Source organism: Tursiops truncatus, chromosome 11 (genome assembly GCF_011762595.2).
Source record: "Tursiops truncatus isolate mTurTru1 chromosome 11, mTurTru1.mat.Y, whole genome shotgun sequence".
NCBI classification, from domain to species: domain Eukaryota; kingdom Metazoa; phylum Chordata; class Mammalia; order Artiodactyla; family Delphinidae; genus Tursiops; species Tursiops truncatus.
Genome location: NC_047044.1, coordinates 13,649,448 through 13,666,001, shown reverse-complemented (window position 1 = coordinate 13,666,001; position 16,554 = coordinate 13,649,448). Strand labels below are relative to the sequence as shown.

General features: G+C 44.4%; 1 protein-coding gene across 1 annotated transcript in view; it reads right to left on the bottom strand.

Annotated features, from left to right (window-relative positions):
• The window catches only part of LARGE1 (LARGE xylosyl- and glucuronyltransferase 1), a 588,787-nt gene that overhangs the window by 272,347 nt on the left and 299,886 nt on the right, over nucleotides 1-16,554 (bottom strand). The window contains 1 exon segment of the mRNA XM_033866163.2: nucleotides 12,571-12,694. Within this exon segment, the coding sequence (XP_033722054.2) occupies nucleotides 12,571-12,694 (124 nt within the window).

Genomic DNA, 16,554 nt, shown 5'->3' with positions numbered 1-16,554 from the left:
TCTTGTGAGTACGTGTTTAACTTCTTAAGAAACTAACAAACTGTTTTCCGAAGTGGTTGAACCATTTTATACTTCCACCAACCATGTATGAGAGTCCTGGCTGTTCCACATTCTCACCAACACTTTTTATTGTAAGTCTTTTTAATCTTAGCCATTGTAGTGAGTGTGAAGTAGTATCCCATGATGATCTCAATTTGCATTTCCCTGATGACTAACAACGCTGAGCATTCTACAGGGATTTACTGGCTATCCCTGTCTTCTCTGGCGATGTGTCCCTTACAATATGTTGCCCATGTTCAAACTGAGTCATTGGTCTTCTTGTTATTGTTTAAGAGTTCTCTCTCTATATTCCAGATATAAAACTTTTGTCAGACATCTGCTCTGCAAGTATTTTCTTCCAGTCTGTGGCTTGTCATTTTATTAATGTCTTTGGAAGAACAAAAACTATCAGTTTAGATAAAGTCCGATTTATCAGTATCTTTTCTTAGTTTGTGGTTTTCGTATCCTAGTGAAGAAACCTTTGACTAACCTGAAGTCACTACGATTTTCTCCTCTGCTTCCTTCTACTGTTCTGTATTTGTAGCTCTTACATTGAGGGGTGAGATTCAAGTTAATTTTTGCATATGGTATATAGTGAAGGTCAAAATTCATTTTTCCCCATATGGACATCCAATATTTTTCTCATTGTCTTTGCTTCCTACCTATCTTATGTAGAGTTTCTTTCATCTGCAATAATCATCTCTAACAACTTAGTTTTAAATCTATTTATAACTTTACCAGCGGTCACCTTTGAACTTTCCAGAAACATCTTTTTTTCCCTGATGATCAGAATGAAGGGCTAAAAAAAAATACCATCTGAGTTACCCCACAAAACAGCAGAAATTTAGCAGCTTTTAAATCCAACACACTTCTGAGGCTGTTTCAAAATGTCTGTGATCATCTGGTTATTTGTATGCTTGTAAGAGCAACTTTTGGCATCTGCATTCAGCTTTGCAACTGACTTCAAACAATTATTTACAGATCATTCCATGTGTAACTTCTTCCCGTACATACTGCCTGCCCCTTTAGAACAAGACCTCTTCCATTTGTGAATATTCATTTTGATTACTTTTTTGGTTGGCTGGCAAGTAACTGATGATTCTTTCTTCAAGAAGTATAATACACTGGTGCATATTGTGTGAGCACTTGCATAACATATCTTCTGTGTTTTTTTCCTGTTGCCTTTATACATGAGAGAACTTGGCTGGTGTTCTCAGGTCTCTGTCTTGCTCAAAACTCTGCAGACGCTTTATTAGCACATAATAAAGTGCTTTATTAGCACTTTATTATTAGAGTGAGAATTTTTGTTCTTCAAACACAGAATGGTTCCCTCCACCTCTTACCCTTGCATTATAAGGTTGCCTTAGAGATGACGCTCTACCCCTAGTCCACAGTCACCAACCGTACGTGGTTGTTGAGCCCGTGAAATGCAGCTGTCCAAGGTGGGACGCATAAGACATACGCTGGACTTCAAAGACTTAGTGTGGAAAAAAAAGTGTGCAAGATATCTCATCAGTAATTTTTAAAATATTGATCAATATATTTTAGATATACAGGATTAAATAAAATGTATTATTAAAATTCACTTCACTTGTTTCACTTTGCTTTTGCAAATATGGCTACTAGAAATTTTTTAATTACGCATGATTCATCATTACAGTTCTATTGGATGGCATTACACAAGAGTCAGACGACTTGGATTCACAGTTTAGTTCCACAGTACTGAGTAATTTCAACAAGTCTCTTTTATAAGCCTCTATTTCCTCATCTGGAAATGGGTGAAAATAATTATACTCACCTCAAGGCTTATTGGGGGGATAAAATAAGATTATGCATGTGAAGCTATTAAGTTCATACATAATCAACTCTTATTAATGAGAGCTATTCTTAAAGGAAGAATTTTTTTGTTCTTTATAATTTAAATATTTTTCTAATAGACTGGGAGAAAATATTTGCAAATGATGTGATTGACAAGGGCTTTATTTCCAAACATTACAAACAGTCATGCAACTCAGTAACCAAAAAACAAACAACCCAATCAAAAAATGAGCAGAAAACCTAAATAGACATTTCTGCAAAGAAAACATACAGATGGCCAACAGGCACAAGAAAAGATGCTCGATGTTAATTATTATTATTATTATTAATTATATATATAATTAATAATTATATATATAATTATATATATAATTATATATATAATATATATAGTTATAATTATTATATAATATATATAGTATATATATTATAATATATATTATAATATATATACTATATATATTATATAATAATTATAACTATATATATTATATATAATTTTATATATATAGTTATATATATATAACTATATAGTTATAGTTATATATATTATAGTTATATAATTATATATATATTATATAATTATATAACTATAATATAATATATATAATATATATATTATATATATTATATTATAGTTATATAATTATATATATAATATATAAAGTTATTATTATTATTATTATGTTAATTATTAGAGAAATGCAAATCAAAACTCTAATGAGGTACCACCTCACACCTGTCAGAATGGCCATCATTAAAAAGTCTACAAATAACAAATGCTAGAGAGGGTGTGGAGAAAAGGGAACCCTCCTACACTGTTGGTGGGAATGGAAATTGGTGCAGCCACTACGGAAAACAGTATGGAGGTTTCTCAAAAAACTAAAAATAGACTTGCCATATAATCCTGCAATGCCATTCCTGGGCATATATCTGGACAAAACTAAAACCTGAAAACATACATGTACCCCAGTGTTCACTGCAGCACTATTTACAATAGCCGAGACATGGAGACAACCTAAGTGTCCATCAACAGATGAATGGATAAAGAAGATGTGGTACATATATACAATGGAATACTATTCAGCCATAAAAAAAGAACAAAATAATGCCATTTGCAGCAACATGGATGGACCTAGAGATTATCATACCAAGTGAAGTAAGAGAGAAAAGAACAAATATCATATGATATCACTTATATGTGGAATCTAAAATATGACACAAATGAACTTATCTATGACATAAAAAGAGACTCACAGACAAAGACAACAGATCTGTGGTTGCCAACAGGGATGGGGCATGGGGGAGGGATGGATTCAGAGTTTGGGATTAGTAGATGCAAACTATTATATAGAGAATGGATAAACAACAAGGTCCTACTGTATAGCACAGGGAACTATTGATATATTCAATATCCTATGATAAATCATAATGGAAAAGAATATGAAAAAGAATATATATACACATATATATAATTGAAACACTTTGTTATACAGTAGAAATTAACACAACATTGTAAATCAACTATACTTCAATAAAATAAATAAAAAACTTTTTTCTAGGGTATATAGCCTGATGTGGGCAACTTACCACTGATTTTACCTGGATTGTAAGGGCCCCTTTTGATCTACATGCATAGAATTCTTTTTAGCTTGTGACAATTTTTTTTGTATTGCATCAGACTCTGGAGGGACCATCCAACACCTTGACTCTGAAGCGCCTGCAGCCCTTAATTTTCATTAGCTTCTCACCAGCTCAGCCACTCCAGCCCAGGGTAACGTGTCAAAATGTACCTCCTCTGAAACACATTTTAGAAGCTCTAACATTTCACTCCCCAAACCCAGTCTTTTATCCTTTCAAAACATTTGGATAAAAACTCCTGCTCTCACTGTAGAAATTTTCTAATCTCACCATAATCTCCAGTTGACTTTGCCCACTACTTTCTCACTGTCCATCAAATACCTCTGGTCTCTCTTTTTCTTTTTTTTGGTGGGGGGCATCCAACTCATATTCCAAAACCCATCATTATACCTACTCTCTTGAATCACTGAAGTTGTTCAACTCAAATTCTGTACAAATAAGCCCTGTGGTACCAGAGAATAACACTGCACTGAAGTCCAAGAGAACGAGATTTCAGCATCACTTAGACCTCTGATTAGCAGCATTCTACTGATACCTTTGGTAAGTTCCTTATTAACCAAAGAAAACATTTGCTGTTTCTATAGCATGGGATTCTTGAAAAGACACAACGAAATCAGGTTCAGGAAAGCATTTCCTTCTTTATCAAGGAGAACGGACGAGAAGACCACAGCAATGCAAGTGGAAAGGGATCAATGCTCAAGATGAGGAAAAGGTGGCTCAGGGGACACTAAATTGCTTTAAATGAGTTTAAGTCCGAGCTCCAGGAGGGGCATGTCACATACACAGATCTGGAACAACTGTTATATTCTGAAGAACCATAGAGAATGGTAGACATAAGAGATAGAGAAAAAAGTGAGCCCATTCAAGGAAGGTAAAAACTCAGAAACCACTTATCAGGTTAACGTGTCAGAGGATAAATTTAAGTGTCAACTAGGCTCCCAGCACTGCCATTCGGATTATAGTTGAAGGCACGGGGATGATGAGGAGAAGACTTAGTAGATATGCTAGGTCCTCAAATACCTGGCTGACCTACTCTGCAGACCCCAAACAGAGCTCATGCATTTTCTGGGAGCCATCATTGGCCAGGCTGTATCCTAAACATTGGGCTTAAAGAAAAAAGTGACAGGCCTTGCCCTCTCGGTTCTCACAGTCTAGTATGGAAGGCAGACAAGTGACCAGACAATGATATACACACTCACATTCAGTCTTTCTTAATGCTCAGGACCAATGGGGGCGGGAGGGGGATTAAAAAGGTGAAGATTTCAGTACAGCACAAGGTGAACATTTCTAATCGAGTTTCTAAATATGGAACAAGGTCCTTTGGGAGGTAATGATCTCTTATCTCTGGAAGGACTCAAAAGCAGAAGAGTAATGACCATTTACATAGAATATTATAGAAGAAAGTGGAAGGTTATGCCAGATGAATGCCAAGTTCCTTCCTAATTAAGATTCTGTGATTTTCAAAAGGGGACAGAGCCCATTCATTAGGACACTCCATTACATAAAGAGACATTTGCCTGTGTACAAAGTGAATTGTACAACTGACACAGAAAGGTTCTTTTCTAACACAGATTACAATTTCTGTTAGTTGTCTACAATGTTCCATGTCTGATATTTAAAAGCCGAAGATCAGTCTTCTGAATACGGAAAAGTACGTTACGCGTTTCACTGATCCACCTCTGTTCTGTGATCTCGCGCTCATTATCGGAGAGAAAAGCCTAACTCAAAGGCCCGAGGTGCATTGCAGTCCTTACAGAACCAGCTCTCCCATTCAACAACCACGCAGATAATCCAGGAACCAGTAAAGCAGTAAAGAAAATGGGAAAATGCCAACTTTTCCAGACCTGGACATAATATGTAACCTCAGCCAGCCCTCCTGTATAATGTTTGACCCACAAGGAGAGAAAGAACTAGAGCCTAAATCCATAAACTATTCTAGAAAAACAAGCTAAAACATGTGCCCTCTGATGAGCGGTCAGCCGTCGTTTGTTCCTTTGCTATAGAGGAAGAGAAGGTGTGTGTGGACGTGGTAGGTTTGGAAAAGAGAAGATTGAACAGGTTAATCACAGCCATCTGCAAATATACCAAAGAGGAAGGGAAGGAAATAGAACCTGTTGAGGGCCTACTATGTGCCAAGCACCATGCTTTCCATGACAAGACCTCAGTTTTACCAATAAAGGGGAGCTAGAGCTACCGACATGGAAAGACGATTACATTCTCTGTGTTACTCTCATCATTACCATATTACTGGTGAAACTGGACAAGGCAATTCTAAAGGCCACCTGGCTTCACTTCTTTCTTCTGCAGGGCATCTCCGAGCAGATCCTACCCTCTATGAGAGACACATGTCCCAGAGCTTCCGTCTCTCCTCTGCAGGTCAAGTCTAATTGGAACTGCTCCAGCCCATGCGGGTATCTGGTCACTGCAATGGAAGCTCGGCCACCGCCAAGCGTGTGGTCCCTTTGAACTACACTCCAGGCCTGGATCATAAAATCCAGATCCAGTTTGGAGAAGAGTCCTATGTGAGATGTGGGGCAACTTGCTTAACCCGCACAGGGCCTCATTTGTCAAAAACTAGCTATGAGTATTGGGTTTCTTTTTAACCCTGAGACCCTATGAGTTCATGTCATTATCAATCCCTCCCAACTGAAAATGCCCATCACTCAGGAGGCATATCTTCCGAGGAAACAGATGGGGCGGGCAGTAGTGTCTCCATCCCCCAGTGAGAGGAACAATAGAAGTCTGTCTCCCAAAGGACAGCAGGTGCTGAAAGACGGCAGTTATCTAAGAGAACCTCTACAATACTCCATAGGGACCAGCACAAAGGCAACTGAGTGTGAGTAGGACGGCAACTTTTAGAGTCAGCCATCAATGTTTTCCATGACCACAGCCCTGAATCCCACTTCATAATCTTTCTGATGCTGGTAATGAGCGGGCATCAGGTCTAAGAGAAAAGGAGATAAATGAGGGCTCCCAGCTAGACAGGGGAATCATGAAACAGCCCCGGCGCCAGCCACTTCCCTTCATGAGCTCGGGATCATCCTCACCCCAGTGGTGGCCTGGGGGTGACTTCCCGGGCCAACTAGGAGCAAGATCAAAGGCTGCTGGGCATGCAGGGCCTCGTCTGAACACTGGCAAATATCTCGCTGATTTAAGGCAAACTGTCCAGAGTGGTGACTGTTTAGTTTAGAAAATGATCCTTGGATGGCAGTGATGGGGCTGTCCCAGCCCTCAGCGGCATCATTAGTGAGACATACTTTGGTCCCCAGCAGGAAGGCCACTCGCTGCAGGCCTTTAAATGGAGGGGTCATGCTTAACGCATTTATTCTTCAGGAACAACCAGAAAAAGAACACCACCGAGAGCTCAGAGGACCCTTGTCTAGACACAATTATAGCATCTTAGCTTAAAAACAGGCCACAGAGAAGGAACCAGAACACAGGAGAAAGAACATGGATTATGGAGTCAGTTCTGGGTTTTAATCCCAGCTCTACCACGTACTAGCTATGCATGTGACTTGGGCTTATTTAACCTCCCTAAGCCTCAGTTTCCTTATCTGTATAATGGGGATCATAATAGGACCGACCCACAGAGTTACTGTGAGCGTTCCATGAGAGAACCATGTAACATAAAAAAGAAAGCGTTCCATGTATAGCACAGGTTACACCACAGCCTATGGGGTCTAGAGTCACTGAAAACAGGAGTCTTGAGTTCCAGTGCAATTCAACAGTGGCAGCTTCAGCCAGTGGCTGCAACCCACGTCCCCCTCCTTTCCTTCAGATCCATCCCACCTCCGTGTGTACTGAATCACACAATCATGCATCTCATATCATTTCATTTGGAAAGGGAAGAATCAAATAGCTGCCTTGGCATTTATGAGCTGCCTGATCTTAGGCAAACATCCTTCAACTCCGAGCTTCAATTTATAAACTGCCTGTAAGATGGAGGTAACGAAACTCCTCTCTCCAGCCCACAGGGTGGTCCTGAGAAGTGAGTGAGAGCATGCCGCCACCTGCAAAGCTCCACACGGAAAGAAGTCATCGTCCCTGTCCTGCTGCTCCCCTCCCCTGGTGACAGGAGCTGCATGTCCTGGGTAGAGTTTGGGGCACCCAGGGCCGGTAGCCTGTTGATCTGGGGCCTCGGAAGCTGGAAATGAATGGGCCACATAAACATCAGAAAGACCAGTGAGCGTTTCACAGGCCACAGGGACGAGCAGGCTGAGCCTTCACTGTTTGCAAATCCGCACTAACTGGTCATCACAGAGAGAACCACACCAGTCCAGCGCGAATTTCTCACAGCTCATTTTTTTTTTTTTTTTTTTTGCGGTACGCTGCCTCTCACTGTTGCGGCCTCTCCCATTGCGGAGCACAGGCTCCGGACGCGCAGGCTCAGCGGCCATGGCTCACGGGCCCAGCCGCTCCGTGGCATGTGGGATCTTCCCAGACCGGGGCACGAACCCGTGTCCCCTGCATCGGCAGGCGGACTCTCAACCACAGCGCCACCAGGGAAGCCCTCACAGCTCATTTTTAATCATGCACTGATCCTTCATAACTTCCTTTCCCCTATTACTCCATTCTCCAGTGCTAACAGATAGAATAAGGGGCCCACAGGAGTATTTCTGAGAAACGCCATTTCCAACAGCTGTACAAAGCGATTTCTCATTCCTATCGGGGGAGGCCGTCTTACGTGTCTGCTGACGCTACCATCCGACATGCTTCCTGGATGCAAGTAAAGAACACAGCACCATTCCCTGTCATCATCCATCCCTTCTCTAATGCCATCTAATGGATGGTGTTTCAGTGTGTTCCCTTCCTGGTTTACCTGTCATGGACAGACACTCCACCTGTCCCACAGCTGCTCTTGGGATGTTAAGGTGGGTTGGCACAGACGGAGCTTCCTCATCTATGCCACTGCAGGGTCACTGGTAGACAAATACCTGGCTGTCTGCCCATGCCCTGAGCCACAAGGGGCCTCAGGAATGTGGTGAACCCTGACAATGGTCAAGAAACTCCTTCCTCAACCTAAATGTCCATTGACAGATGAATGAATAAAGAAGATGTGGTACATATATACAATGGAATATTACTCAGCCATAAAAGAGAATGAAATAATGCCATTTGCAGCAACATGGGTGCAACTAGAGATTATCATACTAAGCAAAGTAAATCAAAGAGAAAGACAAATACCATATATCACTTACATGTGGAATCTAAAATATGACATAAATGAACCTACCTATAAAACAAACAGACTCACAGATATAGAAAACAGACTGGTGGCGGCCAAGGGAGATGGGGTTGGGGGAGGGATGGAGTAGAAGCATGGGGGGAGCAGATGTAAGCTATTACATACAGAATGGATAAACAAGGTTCTACTGTATAGCACAGGGAACTATATTCAATATCCTATGATAAACCATAATGGAAAAGAATATTAAAAAAGAATGTATATATATATGTATAACTGAATCACTTTGCTGTACAGCAGAGATTAACATGACATTGTAAATCAACTATACTTCAATTAAAAAAAACAAAACAAAACTGAAACCTCTTCCTAATGGCTTCATGTCTCTTAGGCACCCAGTGCTGACTTTACTGTGTATCATTCATTTAGCAAATGTTTTCATAGGTGAGGCATCATCATGGTTTAAGTTTGTTGAGCAGGTGTTAAGCTTACAAGGTGATGAAAAACAGACAGGATCCCAGCTCTTTCAGAGCCTACATTCTAGGGGAGACAGACATTTACCAGCTCATTACACAAAGGCGTGAAAGCTTACACTCCGCAGCGAGTTTACTGAAGGAACCGTACGTGATCCTCTGAGAAGGTACAACAAAGAAGCCCCTTTGCGATGATGAAGGCAGGGAAGGTTTCCTTGTGTACATGGAGCTTAAGCAAGAGAACGTGGACTCAATTAGCGATGGGGGAGAGCAGGCTGAGAGTACAACAGAGAGAAGAAATGACTTGTGCAAAGGCCCCCAGCGGAAGGGAAGGAGCAGAGCAGACTAGAAGATCCAGTGGGGAAGCAATGGTGCTAACAGTAGACGACTAAGTCAGGAGGAGGTAGGAGCCAGACTGTGCAGAAAAACTCGACTCAGTTAAGGACTGTGGTCTCCATCTTAGTAGCATCCAGAAATCACTGAAGGTTTTACACAGAGCACGGGGAAGGTGTGGTTGGGCTTGCCTTTGGAAAGCCTGACTCATGCTACTGACGGAGAACAGATGTGGGTGAGGAGACGTGAGCGGAGGAGAAGGGAAAAGGCTTCTCTGGGAAAACAAAGCAAAACAAAAAACTGCTGTTGTGTTGGCGACAGAGCATGCAGGCTTAGACAAGGATGGTAGCAGGGGGAGACGAAGACTAGCTAGGACCTCAAATGGCCAGATGCTCGGAGAGAGAAAGGGACCCATCGAAGGCAAACTCGGTTCTGGATAAGCAGCTAAGTAGGTGGTGGTGTTAGGTTCCAGGAGAGGCTCAGGTTGGGGGGGGAGTGGGCACACCACGGTTTAGACTTGTTGAGCAGAATTATGTATAAATTATGATGACTGTTTTCATGAATAATGGAAAAATTATGTTTTACAAAATGCCTTCATACTCACTGTCCTTACCAGATTCTGACAACTGCCTCACGGAATATAGGACTGTGGGTGATAGATGTTTTAAGAGGTGGGGAAATAAAATGCAGATGGTAGGGACATTGCATGGCAGAGTCAGCAGCAGAAGGCAGGGTCAAGGGCAGGACTCTGGAGACGATATCCTTTAGGACACATCAGATTGTTGTTGTTTTTTAATTCTTATTTTTTAAGCCATGGAGTCCTCAATTCAAATGGATAAAACTCCAGTGAGTAAACATAATGGATACCTGGATTCACGTGGGCATGAGGGAGTCAGAGCCCTCGTCTTCCCCCACACCAGTCCCCTCCTTTCCTCCAAGACCCTGAGGAAGCCTTGGGGTTCCCGGGGGCAGCTTACAGGCCACCGTGCCTTACCTTTCAACCTCCCAGCTGCCCTGTGGGCCTTCAATCAAGAGCCTTTTAATCCTATATTGCCATGGCTGCAAAGGGGAATGAGGGATTGTCAAGAACCTGCTGCATTTCAGGCACTGCTGGGCCTTCACGTGAGTGATCTGATTTAATCCAATATCTTCTCCCACAGCTGGCAGGGTTCCACCCATTTTCAGCTGCTCAAACCAAGGCTCAGAACCCAAATCAGATATTAGCTCTTTAATGGCAAGATGCAAAATGAAGCTGGGGTTTTCAACTACTTCGTGTTTCCTCAAAGAGCAGAGGGGGTGCAGGCTTGCACAGGGCACAGACACAGGACTGCTCTAAGAGAGAACACGCACGCTGTGCCAGACGTGGCCCCCTCCCCTCCTGCTGCTTTTCCCCATGGTGTTGGCCCTCAGACCCCGGGAGACAGAGTGGCTTGCTTTCACCTTAATTAGTGCAGCAATTTGCTAAATTTTGTTTTTCCCTTTTTAAGAGTGTTAATCAGTTTTAGCTCAGAATAGATTGGCATGGCACACAAATTACCACGACAATCCCCAAATGCTAAATTCTGAACATCTCGATCAACCTCAGAGCCTGAAATATGGGAAAATGAGAAACTCCGGCCAACATCTTTGTGATCTATTTAAAATGCTATGGCTCTGAAATGAAAAGATAATGGCTTTATGAGGTTTAGACCAAGCAATGTGCTAAAACCTGCCTCATGTCTAGGTGTTTAGTCCTTCCCAAGGTGACTGGAGACAGAGCTGCAACGGTTTCTGCAAAGCGACACGTTCCACTAATAACAGCAATTGGTTAAATCCACAAGCATTACAGGGTACCAACAAATGCGCCAGAAATACAGAAAAGAACAAGATGTGCTCCCAGCCCCGTCCCGTTAAGAAGGTTCTAAACTAAAGCAGTCGACGGGCAAGTGAACAGAAAACGTCCTCCTCTTTCCTGGAGGAGTCGTGGGACGTTCTCAGAGGGGGTAGCCATGGAGCTGAGTCCTAAAGGATGAGTGGGAGGTGTGACAGTAGCTGGAAGGGTGTGTCAGATAGAAGGAACAGCAGAAGCAAACGCTCAAACGCAGGAGGGAGGGCAGAGAGCCCAGAGGTGGTTTCTTCGAGCTGAGTAATAAGCAAATTTGCAGGAATGGCCAGAGATGCGACTGGAAGAAGAGTCAAGAGCCAGAACGTGCAGGACTTTTAAATCAGACCGTGAACCTCAAGCCTGATGCAGACCACGTGATACCACAGGAGGATTTCTTTATTATTCTTTTTTTTTTTTTTTTTTTTTTTTTGCGGTACACGGGCCTCTCACTGTTGTGGCCTCTCCCATTGCGGAGTACAGGCTCCAGACGCGCAGGCTCAGCGGCCATGGCTCACGGGCCCAGCCGCTCCATGGCATGCGGGATCTTCCCGGACTGGGGCACGAACCCGCGTCCCCTGCATCGGCAGGCAGACCCTCAACAACTGCACCACCAGGGAAGCCCCCACAGGAGGATTTTAAGCAAGGGAATGACGTGGCCAAATGAGTCTCCCTTGGTTGAAACCCTCTGGCCCAACATAATCCTTAATATTTATTCAACATAGTCTTTTAAAGCACATTCACACATGTTCTCTCATTTGAGCCCCTTAATGACTCCATGAGGTTGGTGTTATAAGTACATTTCTACTCATGAAAAAACAGATCCAAAGGTATAGCCTGTTTACTTTGTGTCTTATGACCAGTAAATGACAACATACGAATTCAAACACGGGCCTGTTGGACTCAGCGCTGACCTCACAGGGTAACAGAATTCTCTAGATATTGGCCACCATAGGCCTTCTTTAGATACGGACCAGGCCAGTAGCCTCCAGCCTCCACAGAAAGCCTTGGTGGCCAGAACTGCACAGACCAACACGCATTCTGTGCTCAAGAAATGGTTGCTTTAATGCTTCAGATAATCAAATCAGATTCAAGTGGCAAACACCCTCAGTTATACCCTGGACGTCTCCAGTCTGCGAGCTGAGATGTCTGCCTTTGCTGCTGTCTACTAAACCATAAACAAGAAAAGCATCCTGCTTGACCTCCCTTCCCTCCGGTACCTTGAGCTCATCTGCATTGTAGAAGTCTACTCGCACGGCAGGCACCATCCAGGTCTGGAAGAGCGTCGCCAGGATCTGCTCGGCGATGGAGTCGGCGATGACGTGGAAATGCAGGGGGTTCCGCCTGTGGGCAGGGAGCGGAGGAGAGTCAGGAGGGAGAACCAAGGCCGCAGAGACACGCTCTTACCAGCTGGTAGCGTGTGGCCAGTTTCTAACAGCAGTGATGAAGGACAATCAGGCATGTTACCTACTGGAGAGGACGTCAGAGCTGAGGAGAGAAGATGTCTCATCCAACCTCAGGATTTCAGAGACGTGGCCACCAAGGACCAGAGAGGGTAGAATCCCTGGTGACATTCAATGCAAGCCAACTGCCATACCTGTTACTAGGGCATCTGTGTTTCTAAAAATCTTAAGTAGAGCATGTGTAACAATTTGGTCAACGCTTTATCTTTACCACCTGGATGTACCGGCATCAGTGCAGAAGCACGTGGACAAAGGATGAGGTCTTTGGACCAGCTGTGCGGAGCGGGTAACGCACTTCTCCCCCAGCACAGCACTAAGTCCTATCTTCTGCCTGTTCCTCCCCGAAAGAGAAACAGGCAGCCACGATGGCATCACCTGGGGCTCCCATAACTGAGTATCAGCCCACCCTCACTTGTAATATTTCTAAAGCCTTTATTCATTCTACCTCAGTTGACCCGCTGTTACACTGAGCCAGCACCCAAAATGCAAACCAGCAGTACACAAGGGCAAAGCTTCCAATTCAAATGGAAATGGGTTCGAAGCCCAGATCTGGCATCTATCAGGGGAGGACTTCGAGCATGTCACTTATACCTCTGCACTGCTGCTTCTTCATTCTGCAAAATGTGAAAAGCCTCCTCTACGGGCTACTGGGTCAGTTAGATGAGATAAGATGTACCATACATGATGCATCTCAACAACAAACATAGATGGGATAACAACAGACAGCAGATACGCCTTCCTGAGGGACCGCCAGGCACAAACCAGAAGTTCAACCCAGTAGAACTATTACCAGAAACATCATTGCTCTAGTAAGAATAACGGCATACATCGTAATACCACGAACGAGCACCTCTGGAAATCTAAAGATGAGAATGACCTCGCCCACCCCAACCTCGAGGAGTTCTTACTACTTAGAGACAGTTAAATATGAACCCAAACATAAACAGGAGGTGGACTGTGATAACTGCTACAACAGAACACAAGGCTCCAGGAGAGTAAAGCAAAAGAAGGGCTAATCTGGACCGGGTCAGAAGAATGTGTAAGAGGTGGGGGAAGTAGTGCCCTGAAGGATAAATGACTTTATTCTTGGCAAAGAAGAGGGGACTCGATCCAAGGAGAGTAACACAAGACTCTGGCTGGAGCCCAGGGGGTGCTGAGAGTGTGGTGGGAAGGGAAGGGTTAGCAGGGACTCAGGGGTTCGAGCAGAGAAGGGGAGAGATGCAAGCGCATAGGGAGCAGTGCAATGAACGCCCGCTTAAACAGTCTGGATTTGATCAGCTCGGCGTGGGGAGTAACAGACTGGCCCATAGCTCTCAGCCTCCTGCAATCGCTCCCCAGCCCTGTTCTAAGTTCTAGATACACAGATTTCTTTCAATTCCCCCTACCCTCGTGCTCTCTCTCCACCTGGGCCTTCGCACACACCGTTTACTCTGCAGGAAACCCTCTTGCATTTGCTCATTCTATAAATACTTATTAAACACCCACTGTTCACCAGGTGACGTGCAGGATGCTGGGGACATGGTGGTAAGACACCATCCCTGCTCTCACGGTCTCGTCCTCTCCTTCTTCCTCCTCCTCCCCCCACCCCTGCCTCCACAGCCCCCATTCAGCATTTGGTTCTCTCTCACCCAGCCTTCACTTCTGAGGTCTGCCATCATTTGCTTTTAGAATCCTTCCCTGACGACCCATGACTAAGTTAGGGGCCCTTCCTAATGCACAGTCAGCTCAGCATCTGTGCCCATCCTTGGGCTGTGGTTGCCTGTTTACTGGTCTGCATGCCCCCTCGACCGAGAGCTCAGGGGAGTAAAGGATGGTGCCAGTTGTGTTGAAATGGAGAGCCCCACGATCGAACTCAGTGCCTGGGATGCAGTAGGAGTTCAATAAACGAAATGAAGAGTGGGATAGGTGATGGATAGTGGGCAGCTAAGGGGAACAGAGGTGTATGCCTCACTTAGGAGATTAGGTGAATGTGAAACAAGAATCCGACTTAGTATCTGGGGAAGAGCAACAGCGAAGTGGAATCTAGAGGAATTTCAGGAGAAGAGATCTTAGATATGGGGGAAGTGGAAAGGAAGAGGAAGACACTGGGGTTCCTGGGCTGGTGGTGATTCGTTCAGGACAGGGGCTACAAGAAGAAAGGCACACTGGGGGAAGATCATGGGTTTGGGACTGGGTATACCAAGTTTCAGGTGAGGGTGGCAAAGCCAGGTGGAACTGGGTAGATGAGTCTAGACCTGAAGAAAGTTATTATCCAAGGCCAACCTGCCAAACACATAGCAGGAGCTCAGGGTGCTGAGCTGAACAAATGACCCAAAGGAGCGATCAGCACTGCTGAACTTCTCCACGGCACCCGCTGCGCGAACACTGCAAGCTCTCCCATTAAACTGTCTATACTCAGAAGGAAGGGGCACGCCTGCCTTACAGCTTCCCTGGAAGCCCTACAGGTAGCTTCCCTATAAGATGCTGCCAGCAGTCCTAGGTGATGATTGGTGGCATGAGGGAGTGATGGTGTATTTGTTCACTGGCTACTGACTTACCTGGACGCTAAGCCAGAGACAGCTAGACAGCCACCTGGAAGTCAGAGGGTCCCCTTAGCCCTCAGTGTTGGCACAGTCATCCCCCTCTCCCACGAGCCGCGACCGGAGTCTTACGTATCAAGAATGAATGAAGATAAATCTGTATAACTGTCAGCTTGCATTTTTATCCACAGTAGAGAGATGGCTTAATTTTAGACATGGGGTAACAATACCAAACAGATCAACATACTACATTTGTCCCAACGCATCACGTTTTCCACACATCTGTATCTTTGTCTGGGCTGTTCCTTCTCCCTGGGATACTCCCCTGATACTTGGAGGTCCCTGAGTACCTGTTCTTCCTTTCAAACTCCCTTTGTCAGTCATCTCCTCCTCAAAGCCTTCTGTGAGCCCATCTTCATCCCTCCCTTTTCCTGCTAACTGGGCACCTCAAATGAAAAGCTAATCTACCACTTCCAGCGAAGCACTGGGTGATACAAATTCAAACACCTGGCTCCTTCTCTGCACCGCGAGGCCTCTGAGAACAGGAACCATCTTTTCATCGCCACCCCCAGTGCCCAGAAGAGAGCACGGCAAGTAACGGGTGCTCAAGAAACACTGGTGCAACAGGGGACGAAAGCCAGCGCCCCTCCTTCCCTGTCACCGGTCACATTCCCATAAGAAGTAAAAGCAGCTGATGGCACGCTTGCATCAACGGTTCAGGGCCGGCGCTCTGCTCCAGGACATCTGGGTCAGAACCCTGGCTGCATTAATGACTGACCGAGTGACCGAAAGCATGTGACTTCAGCTCTCTATGCCTCAATTTCTTCCTTTCAATTCAGAAACAGCAGGACACTGGGTAATTGTGACAATTACATGATGTGTATAAAGCACTTAGCAAATACCTGGCGTGGAATATTTCCACATATGCTAACAATTGGTGTGGTCTGAAGGTTCGTTGCCTCCCACCCCAAATTCATAACCCCTAAGGTGATGATACCAGGAGGTATGGCCTTTGGGAGGTATTTAGGTCACTAGGGAAGAGTCCTCCTTCCTTATAAGGGGTTAGTGCCCTTATAAAAGAGGCCCTCTTGTTTTTTTGACCACATGAGAACACAGAGAGAAGTCTTCAGTCTGTAATCAGGAAGTTGGCCCCCAGCCAGAGTCAGGCCATGCTGGTGCCATGACCTTGGACTTCCCAGCCTCTAGAACTGAGAAAAAAAAT